General features: G+C 35.3%; 1 protein-coding gene across 2 annotated transcripts in view; it reads left to right on the forward strand.

Annotated features, from left to right (window-relative positions):
• Nucleotides 1-1,030: 1,030 nt before the first annotated feature.
• The window catches only part of LOC137403936 (myosin heavy chain, cardiac muscle isoform-like), a 37,034-nt gene continuing 25,512 nt past the window's right edge, over nt 1,031-12,552 (forward strand). For both annotated transcript variants that reach the window (XM_068090062.1, XM_068090063.1), the window contains exons 1-6: nt 1,031-1,127; nt 1,493-1,625; nt 1,813-1,987; nt 3,526-3,653; nt 3,865-3,946; nt 7,329-7,414. In XM_068090062.1, coding sequence (XP_067946163.1) covers nt 1,503-1,625; nt 1,813-1,987; nt 3,526-3,653; nt 3,865-3,946; nt 7,329-7,414 — 594 coding nt within the window. In that variant the 5' untranslated portion in view covers nt 1,031-1,127; nt 1,493-1,502. The remainder of the gene's footprint in view (nt 1,128-1,492; nt 1,626-1,812; nt 1,988-3,525; nt 3,654-3,864; nt 3,947-7,328; nt 7,415-12,552) is intronic.

The raw sequence follows: 12,552 nt of genomic DNA on the forward strand, positions 1-12,552 counted from the left end.
CAATTTAGAGAGAAGAAAACTCTTCTTTGTTCAGCAGCATTGATTCACATCGAATTTTCAAATTCTATTAGCTAAACTAGAAGTGTATGAAACAACTATTTATTAAGCTGTTTCCTGTTCAACACTAACAAGATGAAAGGGTACCTTTAAAAAATATATTTTAGGCGTTTTTTACTGTCTCCTTAGTGGTTTAAGCAATGATATACAGCCCCCCATGTGGGGGCTGTATATTATTGGTTTAAGTACTTGGAGCTTTTAAAAAATTAAACACTAGTATAACAAATTGGTGTAAAATTTAGTGATCGTAGTAGTATAGATTACTGGATGATGACAGAAAACTACAATATTCGAAAACTGATTGATCGAAACTAATGTGTGTGAGAATATCTATTGGACTTTTAAAGCACACACGAAAGTGAAATATTTTGCCTTTTGTTAGAGTATAAGTTCTGTTCAAAAGCATAATGTAAGCCTATAGGTAGGCTAAGTACTAAGTCATAGCTTGGTATGTGGTATATATTTGGTACACCGTGAAGTTTTCTGCTTTTAAAGTTTATAAATGATTCACAAAGTACATATGTTATTTCAAAGATACAAATCAAATCTTATGCCTCATATCGACACAACAAGGTACAAAAATTCTATAAAGACATTTGCAGTTTTATTATTTATGAACGGCAAAAACTGCGAATATGTGACAGCTACATCACGACAACGCGCACATTGTGCTATAGAATTTAAGTGCTTGGACAACAGCTGTACTTGCCTACGTTAATGTCTAACAGAAACTGTTTTCCGATGAATAAGTTGTCAAAGAAGTGGTGACTATTTAGAACCTTCTAAAAACCTTTTTGATAACACATCCTTATTCATCCCGTCCGCTTGGTGAAGGTAAACACTGCAATCTCTAACGAAATGTCTATTATACGCGCCTCAAAATTGGCGGTCTTAAACGGAATCTTCCGCGCATCACTCTTGTCAGATGATCAAGATAGACTTGTTTATATTTCCGGCTCTTACATTACGCGTACGGGTTTCGTTTTGAACTGTATTTTATTTGTTTGGCGTGTTATAGATTAAAACCCTTTGTTATTCTAAGGCAAAAAACATGCTTATCTGGAGTTTATGTAAGTTAATGAAATTTTTATGTACATCTATTGATAGATAGTTCAAGATTGATAGATAGTTCATTTTGCTACAACTCAACTTTGCCCGCCGCACTAAGTGTCGTTAAAACGGAAAAGTTGCGTTCAAACTTGTCAAGTGCAAGTCAAGACATGCTTGAAAAGTAATTGCAGGATGAAAGTCATCGTTAGTAAACTCGTCACTGCTCAGTTTAGTTTATCAACAGTAGTTGCATTTTTCAAGTTGTTTACGAAGCTTTTATTTTAGTTGATTTAGAAGATTTAGTAGGATTGATTGGCACATTCGATCATTGCACCCTATGAACTTGCCAGCTGTTTTGCGTATTGTTGATGGTTTTTGTTTGTAGTTAAGTGAACATGATGAGCTCTGATCAAGAGCTTCAATTGACAAACAAATTAAAAGAAGATGGTGTCGACTTGGAGAATTGTACTACGACTGAAAAGGTTTTATACGTTTGGAAGCTCTACTTAGCTTCTGAAGTTAGTAATACTCTATAACGTCATAGACATGTAGTTTGATATATATTATTCATTTATATACTTTTGTGTCATTTATAAGGCAGGTTGACACATAGAAGTGATCGGGATTATAAGCATTTGATATCTGTCAAGTGTAAGCAGATTTCACTTTGCGAAACAATGCAATTTATTTCACTTTGTAATTTAGGATGAGCTCAAAGGGGTCTTGCAACAGTTTGAAATTTGCAAGCGGCGGCACGCAGCAGAAGTACAGGAGATTGAAACTTACGTTGAGGAGATTAAGTCCCTTTCTGATGAGCGCGAAGCGCTGACATTGGAGTTTGAGCAAGAGAATGATTTGATTAAACATGAGGTCGCACAAGGTAAGATAGACATGTCTAATGTATGTGAAGTGTTCATAAAATTAAAAGCGCTTGAAGACTTATGCCTGCTCTTGAATGGAGCCTCATTGTTGTTACAACTCTCACACAAACCAAGTTTATCATCTTAATCAGCTTTCTGTTGCCATGTTTGAATAGTAGGTGAATGCCCTGCTTGTACTACTGTCATATAATGACCTGCCTATATCTGTGTCATATAATGACCTGCCTATATCTGTTTCATATAATGACCTGCCTATATCTGTGTCATATAATGACCTGCCTATATCTTTGTCATATAATGACCTGCCTATATCTGTGTCATATAATGACCTGCCTATATCTGTGTCATATAATGACCTGCCTATATCTGTGTCATATAATGACCTGCCTATATCTGTGTCATATAATGACCTGCCTATATCTGTGTCATATAATGACCTGCCTATATCTGTATTAAATTTGCCGTTAATATTGTTTGAGATTATAACCTGCTAAGAGCCACCGCTCCATATTATGATATTATTTCTTTCTGCGAATTGAATATTATACACTTTTTGCATTTTCAGTTCTCTAAAGCTTTAAGTAAATCATTTGGCTGTATTCGCAGTTTCAGTTTGAACTAATTGTTTGAAAGCATCATAGTTTGCAAATAACAAACTCCACAAATAAGTAAAGTGTTTGTTGGCATGGTAACAATGATTATAAGACTTACCTGACTATCTTGTTGACTGTTGAGAATAGAACATTCCGTGAAATGAAAACTGATTAACGAGGCAAGTCTTTTAGACACCGTCATGTCTGTATACCTTGGGGCGGAGAGGAGGAATTATTGTTTGCATCATGAGATAACTTGTTGCTATAGAAGTATTGTGCGTGTTGTTACCTTTATTTTATCTGTTGATTTGTTTTGTTTGTTCACACTCCATTTAGTGATTTGTTTAAAGTTTTGTCTTGAAATATCCAAATGAGCTATCTTTCAGCGGAAGCTTTCATATAACTCTATGATTTTCTAGAATATCCTTTGAAAAATTCATCAAATTGTTATTTTTGCATCTGACTTGGATATTTTTAAATGCAGTGGAATTTGTATGTAATGCTAGTAGAATGGACTAGCTTTAATTCAAGTGCATTCATGCTTCTTAGCTGAACAATAGTTTTAGTGTTTGTTTTACACTTCATTATTTGAATAAATAATTCATTTCCTATTATTATAATGAACTAGTCATAGCTAATACGCATTAGAGCTGTTGTAGTGAAGGAATGGTTAGACCGGAGATCAAATGATCAATATTACATGTTCTTAAGTCACCTATTGTGAGCAATATAATATCTCCTATATCTATTGGCATATACCGAAGTGGTCAACCGCTAGCTGAAGCCCTAGTTTAACTTCTCTCTTTTATTTCAGTTCAAATCAGTATAATAAGAGAATTGCAGGAGCAGCTGCTGCCAGCCTGGCTGATTGGATTCACTAGCAATCTTTTAATATTGCCTGTAATAAAATGCTACAGTTTTTGGGTATATTCCATGTTTGACAGAGCGGGAAGAGGTCGCTGATATGTTTCGACAGCAAAGCTTAGAAGAGCTGGCATCGTCTTCTGTTCCTGAGCAAGTGGCCTTCTTATTGGTGGAGCGAGCAAAGCTTCTGGATGCTTTGGACCTGGAGGTATGTTTCTGCGTCGTTGTTAGGTCAGCTCTCTCATAAAACAAAACACTTACGAATATCAAAGCTCAAATCGTATTTTGCTGCAAAATTGCATTATTTATTATCTATTCTGTCTGTGTTTGGCCGGTCACTATAGCCAACATGTTTTTAAAGGTTCACTGTAATCACTGTGTACTTGCTGTAAGAATTATAGGCTTCATTTGTGTTATAGCGGAGTGTCAGGCAGGAAAGAATTCTATGCAATAAACAAGATAATCAGACACAAACAGCTTTCACACAAGACCAACCCAAAGGTGTGTTTTTAGCCTTTCTTTCAGATTTTGGCTGTATATTTAGTGCATTTATGTTAAGAACTGAAGGCTACAGTCGTGCCTTGACATACGAAGTCGATTAGGAGTATATTGGAGCAAGTTTTTATTTTTATAAAAATACAACGTATTTGGTTTAATTCATTCCACAGCTATCAAAACTTAATGATGAATACGTGAGACAGTTACATGTAGCTTTCAATCGAATACATTATATCAAACCAAATGCAAAAATAAATTGGGTGTTAGAAGTTAAACAAAGTACTTATTACTTGGTAGTTTCTGTAAACACTTGGGAATACAAATGTAGCCTTAACAATACAAGAGGTAGATGGCGCCTTGATAGCAGTAATGATAGAGGTATGACACCAACCTCTCCACTTTCTCTCATCTCAAACTATTTTTATATCACTTTCACGTTTGCTATATCTACAAAAATGTACTAAAAGGTTTTTAAGATTTCTTAAATAAATTATCTGAAGTTGTTTGCTCATGTTTTTCATCATTTTATATTTTAATTCTAAAGGAAGTATTGTCTCTTTTTTACTACCACTACTTGCACTAGTCTTGCTTGGATCTAGGACTTTATGGATGGAGCACTAGTTAATGTTGTCTGAGTTCTAGAGATTTTGTTTAATTATTTTGTGCATTGCAACACCTGTTGCCATTATTTAAGCATAGAGACGATTTGGTAGCATACTTTGAAAAGAAAAGGTAAAATTTCTTTGCATTGAATTTAAATCATAAAAATGAATCTTTTTAACTATGACATTTTTACTAAATACAGTGGTCTGAGATATGATACTCTCTAAGGTGTTGGAAAACCCATTAGTCTTATGAACTAGTATAGTTATTAAAACAACATATTTTGAAGTTTTTTGGGAATGTTTTCCATTGTAAACTAGTGACCAGGGTGGCAGCGGTTTACGATCAGTTGGTCGGTGTTCTGAGTAACACAGGAGCTAATGGTGGTGTTAGGCAGGGCATCCAACAACAGTCGTTCCTGTACTACATCAGTTTAAAGTCTGTAGATCTAGCAAAAGAAGCACCAGGTGTCTATCTCGTAGAGAAGACATTTCCTTGTAAAGAATTGTCATGTAATTGCTATCAGAATAATGGTTTGCTGATGTGCATTGCATGGCACCCAGTTCTCATCGTATGAACTTACTTCTGCTCAGTTTATTGCTTCACAAAATGCTTAAATCCCTTTTTGCTTTTACATGGTTTTAGTTAAAAACTAGTAGCGTATAAGGTATTTAGTTTCTAGAAAGTCATTCACCTGATGCGCACAACTCAAATCCTAAATCACTAAAAATTCATTTGGAAAGTTAGGACAAGTCATTGAGTACAATAGTAAATGACTGAAATGTCTAGCAGATGTTGAAGATAGGCTATGTCATCAACAGTTCCTCTTGTCAGGGGGTCAAGATGAGTAATTATGTTCTTATATTACCTCTATTATTATCTGGCAGTGTGCCAATAAAGCGCAGAGCAGAACTATATGGAACAATAATTGTAGACTTCTGTAGAGCAAGGAGTAGCGCAGATGGTTAGTGTTCCTGGTGGCAATGCCTAATGCTTGGGTTCCAATCCCGTATGAAATAGTCTTTTTCCTAATCTCCAACAGTGGCTTCAAACAAAACTACTCTTATTATAGTAAAATTCAAGCATTTAGTTACCGTATATATTAACGGAAATCATCATATGAAAAAGTCAAAATTAGTGAAAGCTACGGATGGCAAATGGTTAAATGCAGATATACTCCTACTTGATTTTCCTAGGATTACTGTTTCTCATGTTTCAATTGATTGTCAGTCAGTGATGTGTCTACTTGCTTAATAATATCATTAACAGTGCACTGGACTTGGTAGTTCTAGGGCAAACATTTTACTTGATTATGATAAACCCACTATATATGGACTAACCAATTGAACTAACTTTTACTTACATTTTATTACCGATAAATTGTATACAAGGGCCACTTATTAATTTTATTTGTTAGTCAAATCCAAATCTTAAATGTGTTTATTTGTCTTTCCCATCAAATCGCAAATAAAATGAAAATTACAAAAAGCTTTCTCAAATACAGTATTAAAGTTTCAAGTAGTTTAGCCGCTACCGATTTGGGCTCAGCTATGTTAACTTACTGAAAATTGGTACCACTCTCTTATTAAAGACTTCAAGAAAACAAGCCATGAGCTCTCTGTTAATTTTTAGTGCTATTCATAAAACCTTGTATGCATATGATAATCAAAGCGATATTAACAAATTAAATATAAATCTAATATAAATCTAATATATTAAAATATTAAATACAAATCAAAGATATTAACAAATTTTAAAGTAATAAAATGTCCCAGTTACCAATGCATACAATTAATTTGGAGTTGTCTACTCTATGTCAGCTGACAAACTGGATTTTTCATAGATATATAAACCATAAATATATATAAGGTTTATATATCTATGTAATTTTTACATACAGAGTTTCCTTTCATGATTTTAAATTATATTTTATTGGGTTTCTTGGTTATAGAAAGTTTTCTATTTTCTAAATAAAATGTCTTTCTCGATTTTATTTTAGAATAATTAGTTAGGAATTGTGTGTTACAGTAGATTTGAAGTTACATGTAGTCAGTCCTTATTATCGTCAACTGCTATCATCTTACACTTACTACAACTAAAGATGTTTCAATTGAGAATACAAGAGTAAATCTAGATGATTGATTCAGATACTTATGCAGTTCTGTACGTTTCTCGGTTGATTATTTTTCAATTGCAAAAGTCTTTAGCGTTTAAAAGAAAACAAGCTTAAAATGTTATGTAATTATACAATAGAAGTATTACACCGCATTTTTAGCCAATGATTAGCTTTAATAATGTTGGTCGTCGTAAATGAAAATTGCAACAAGAGTTAATTATACCTTAACTGAAACAATAAAAATAATTTTTTCATTTTTCACTCACGCTACTTTCTCATGAACAAAGTTAATTTTTCAGTCACACAGAACATTGAAAATTTATATCTCCGTGATAAAAACTTGCAGTTTATTTTATCTCTCGATTGCCGATTGGTTCAAATATTATTGTCGCTATCAATTTTAAAGTTGCAGAATATGTTTAAGTTTTCAATTAGATTAAGGAAAAATAGTGACTCAGGCACTTACCCTCCATATTAGTGCTGATGTCGATACGAGGATCAGTGCTTCTCTAGTTTACACTTGTTATGTGGTTAACATTCCATAATTGACTGGTATTGCTGCAGTTTACACTTGTTATGTGGTTAACATTCTATAATTGACTGATATTGCTGCAGTTTACACTAGTTATGTGGTTAACATTCCATAATTGACTGGTATTGCTGCAGGAAACTGTGATGATCACTCTGTATCTGAAGACCTTACCAATGTCAGCGAACAGATGGAGAACGCCTCTACCCACTCTCAATCAACAGTGAGTTTTTGATATATTCTACAAGATGATATTATTCAATAGATTCAAAGTATCACAAGTTTGTGGCTGAAAAATCCAAGAATGGTTAAAATCCATGAATATTTAGGGTTGTTGGCTTTTTTGTCAAAAGGGGAGAATAACTGCTACCTAAAATTGAAAACTAGTTGCCAGGGGTAATCAGTGAACATAGCTGAGTTTTAAACCTTTTTGTAACCATCGTCGAGGTGTGGAATGACGCCCTTTGTCAATGCATAACAATTCTTTACTAAATCATTCAAGCTTGGTGCAGTTATCTTACTCTGCCCGACTTCTGTTTACATCAGTCATGTATAGCAGTCATGTTCCACTTATCACTGATCAGCATACATGCTACGCAAATAGGAGAAGCACTGTAATATTGTGTCATATGCTTTAAAATGTTAACATCCTGGAATGCTTAGATCTCTGCCATATGCACTTCCGTTCGCTGCCGAAGTTTAAGACTTCAATTATTTACCCGTCTGCTTGCTGCCTTCCGCTAAAAGTGTTTTTCTTATTGCTGCTAAGGCACTAAGCATTATATTTTGAAGTCACTCGGTGCTGGTCAATATGGGGTATGAGGTCGATAACTTCAGTGAACAATTGTGTATGTTTCAACTTTTTACTAGAGTAAACATTGGAATATCATATGTTGGCAAGTGCCTTTTATTTATTGTATTCACACAATTTAGGCAACAGCAACACTCGCCTTTATAGGAATCAAGACAAGTGTTTTGCTTTGAGTAATTGTGGAAAAAATAATTTGTCTTCTGCATCCTAATGTAATAGCTGACTAGCCTACAAGGGAATATAACTAGTCATTGCTTTATATTTCATACCCGCTATATGGTTTCTTTTATGTCCGGTCAATGTACGATGACAGAGGCTGTGTGTAATGACAGAGGCTGCGTGCGATATCAAACACGCTGATTTTTATTTGAGTTGATCTCAATTTTATTTCACTGCCCAATGCTGACGAAAGCAAATCAGGCTGTGTGGAAAAATAATGGCACGGGAATTCAATAGAATTTAAGCTATATGGGTGGTCCCTATAGGACAGGCACGATATTTATATCTGGTGTGCTCAGTAGTTTTGGTTTACGGCATAGGAATTTTTTGTTAATAGCTTTTCTGTCATTAACACACAATTTTAAAGTTTTTATTTTATTTCCTTATTATTTTAAAACTTATTAATTGTGATATTTTTTGTTGCTGATGAAGTGGTAAGACTGCTGCCTAAAGCAGCATAAGTCCTGCAACCCTGTCGGTGGTAACTCAGCCTTTTTTTTAAAATGATGTCTGATTGTGTCCAGTAATGATAGCCAAGCATGGGTTAAACTGCAACATTGTTCGATGTTTTATGCGCCTTTGTTGTCAAGAGAAGTTGACAAGGATGGGCAAGTAATTTATCTAGAAAGTTTTGCAGTTATCTAAAGGGCGGGTCAGCGGTCTATGAAATGGCAGCATACTTGAAACTTATCAACATCCGTCTGGAAACGCTGACTGCATTAGAATAATATTACGTAACAAATAATGTTCAACTGTTTGTCTCTATGCAATCACACCTCACCTCAAAAGCATTAACCGTGAAGCCTTTCTGTTCCCTCCGTCTCAACAATAACCCTAATGGGCGAGCGGTATGTTCCAAGTATTCAATTTTTTAAAAGAGCGCCTTTGATTCCTATCCAAAACAAACAAGCAATTACTCTTGTGCAGAGTGTATTTGCTTAGAGAGCGCATGAGGGCAGCTCCCCCACTCTCTTGTGTCCCGAGCTGCTTATCAGAGGCGTTGGCAAGCGACTGTAGAGCTTTGTAAATAATTTCAAATCAGTGGCATTTGCTCACTATAAGTAGGTGTTTATTACTTGACGAATATGGTTGACTAGCAACTCACTCACAAGATTATATTGCCAGACTGTATGGTTGACTAGCAACTCACTGGCTGGACTGTATTGCTAGACTGTATGGTTGACTAGCAACTCACTGACAAGATGCCTGTAAGTATGAGTTCCTGAAGAACTGAGAAGACGCTAATTGAAATAGGGCAGAATTCATATAAGTAAGGAAGATTTTAAAATTTCTTTATTTTGTGTCACATTCTTTTCTGAAATGTTAAACATGAACTATCATCTTATTGCCATATATTAGAACACTAGATATTTTACCTGATTGATGCGCGCATGTGTCTAATACTGTGTAATATAGCAGGTGTGTAAATATCGCCATGCGAAAGGTTATATCAGTTGTAAAGTCGAAGTGTAGGTAAGATTGACTTAGCAATGAGATGATTGACGTATGAGAGTACAAGTTGTAACAATCCTTATAACTGTGGATAAAAACCAAGCAGATTATTTTGGCAGGAATAAGATATTATAGAAAGGATTTATATTCTGCCTACATATTGTCAGTGCGGTTTTTGAGCAGTTTAAATTCTTTCCAAGCAGCTGGAGCTGATATTCTATAGTTCACATCAATTAATATCATGGTGAAAAGCAGTCCAATCAGACAGGAATGCGTATAGACACGGTTGAGTTGCTAAAATACCCACAGCATTAGTAGAAGTGCAAGTAGTATGTTGTGGGAAGACAAATGAGAGGAATTACTAATGAATTATGGGATGGGATTTAGAAACCCACATTCATAAAGGTAAAGATGGTAATAAATAAATTATAGTTTGCCGGACAGTCTAAATTTATGAATAAAAGTTGGATGGAAAGGCAGACAAAGGTAAAGTTAAGACACTCTCAGTGTCAGTTAATCTCTTTACCTTCTATAATCACTGTTTCCATGACGCGCATGATTCACAAATTTGAGCCAATCCGCAAGTTATCCGCGTCATGGAAACTGCATAAATCCGCAGGCTAAGCGAGTTTTGCGATTCGCGAAACTTTATCGAATCCGCCATGCTTGTGAATAAGGGAAACAGCACTTGCGAATAATGCACATCAAAATACCGCGCCAGCTATTCAATTTAAAACATTTTCAATACTTCTGTTGTCCTTTCTCGATCGAGTTTCACGCGTTCGCGTTGCTAACACGTGTGTCACTAGCTGCATTGCTAATTATTAACTTGTAGTGTACAATTCCTTACCTTTTTTCAACAAGGCGCCGGACTCAATCCACATCATGCGAGTGTCCATAGAAACACTTAATTCGCACGGTAATGCAACTCCAAATCCGCATGATGTGCGTCATGGATGTCATGGAAACCGTGATAGTGAAGCAAATAGAGGTACATGAAGTAGTATTGGAAAATATCGCCATTTGGATAACGATTATTAGGCTACTCAATAGGCTTCCATCGCTACAAAAATTAGCTTGGAGAGACGCTGTTTGAGCCGGTCAATACTGGATTGGTGGGCTAAAGAGTTTGTGTTCTGTATTAGACTTAGTCACTACACTGACAGCATATGGTAACAAATTAACATGAACTAAGTTTTCAAGCTAACAAATAGAAAGAGGTTATCACCTGCAAGTTTGTCTTTCTATACATCACTCATTCATCATATCTTGGCCGCTTGTTCACTCAGGTTGCATACCATATATTATCTTGGTTATAACAGAACAAATATATATTTAACACAACGTATCTGTTATCTGAAATTGTGTGAGTCAAACTGACACACTTGACTAGATACAGAAAGTAATTATCAGCATACTACGCTAAGTATTAGTGATTACAATGGGCAGAAAGACCATCCTATATTATAAGAAGGTAGAAATGACACCAGAGGGAGTGAGGTCTAGTAAGGTCTAGACTGATCAATAGAAATTTATTGAATAGCTCAGCGCTAGATGCCTGCCATTTAATTTTGGATATAACGCAGTATTGAAAGTCATACATCAGGCATCCATTTATTCGTCTGTTTATGTCTTCATCTGCCTTTCCTAGCAATTTATTTGATTAAAACTGGAAACCAATGTTCAACAGCCTTGAAGATCGCCAGCGGATCGCTATGGTTGCCAACAGGCGACGAAAATATTGATGTTTGCATTCAGTTGAAAAACGGGAGAGATGGTCGATTGCAACATTGTAGACGTGTTTGTTAGTTTCACTAAGGCTGATGTCTAAGGTACCAATGGTATAATGTTCAACTATATCAAAAGCTATTCCTAATTCTGTAACTCCCGCAATGGTGAACTTTTGAATTCGTCTGCTAATTTTCACATTGTTGATTTTAGCAGTTTGACAAATTATTTTCTGCGTTTCCAAATCTTAGTGGACACAGTATTTGCTATCTTGCTTGCAAATTGAAGCTTGGTCCTCTCTTCATTTTATATTGCTTCTACATGTGACTAACAGAAGCCTCAGTGGATAACTAATCATCTCCGAACTTGTCACAAGTTTGTCTGATTACAAGAACAATCTATTCGACCCTTCTATTCTCTCCAAATATCATTCATGTATCTTTTGCCCTAATTCTGGATTATATGAGAATGGCGAGCAACTTCTGCCATATCTTTTCAGTTATGCAAAGCAATGCTCATTAGAATTTTTTCTGTATGTATATTTGAAAATATTACTCCCTAATGGTGGACCAGACTACAAGCATGTTTATTATCTTACTAGCTAAGCTACCAGGCATTGTTGGGTATTAAAATTCAGCTTATAAACAATAAAAGGTAATGAGAGTTGCCTGCCACTTGCTATTAGCCTGGCACATTGCCAATGAATAATTTGAGTAAGCTGACTAATAAGAGCTATCCAAGCCATTGCGCCGTCACATAACGTCGTAACGGAAAGCGGTAGCGTATTTGCTCCCATATAGTCACATATATCGCCCAAAGAACAAATCAAGTTCGTGTGGCTGAATTGGTAAGGTGTCGGAGGGTCCAAGATCAAATCTGCTGTGATGCAACTGCTTTATTCCAAGATTTTATTACCTATAGCTGGAACTACATACATAGTCACATGCATACACACAAACTTTGAGAAATATTATATATAGATTATTACTGTCTATTTTCTCATTTCCTAGTTTTACAAGGATGAACTGTCAAATCCACTGTCCTTTTTTGTTATTGCTTTTATATTTGTTTATGAGATGTTATGGCCGATTGTATTTCAGTGCTCCACATAAGTCCTTTATTTGCATTTCGTTGCAAATAATTTGTGAATT

This window comes from Watersipora subatra, chromosome 9 (assembly GCF_963576615.1).
Source record: "Watersipora subatra chromosome 9, tzWatSuba1.1, whole genome shotgun sequence".
NCBI lineage: Eukaryota > Metazoa > Bryozoa > Gymnolaemata > Cheilostomatida > Watersiporidae > Watersipora > Watersipora subatra.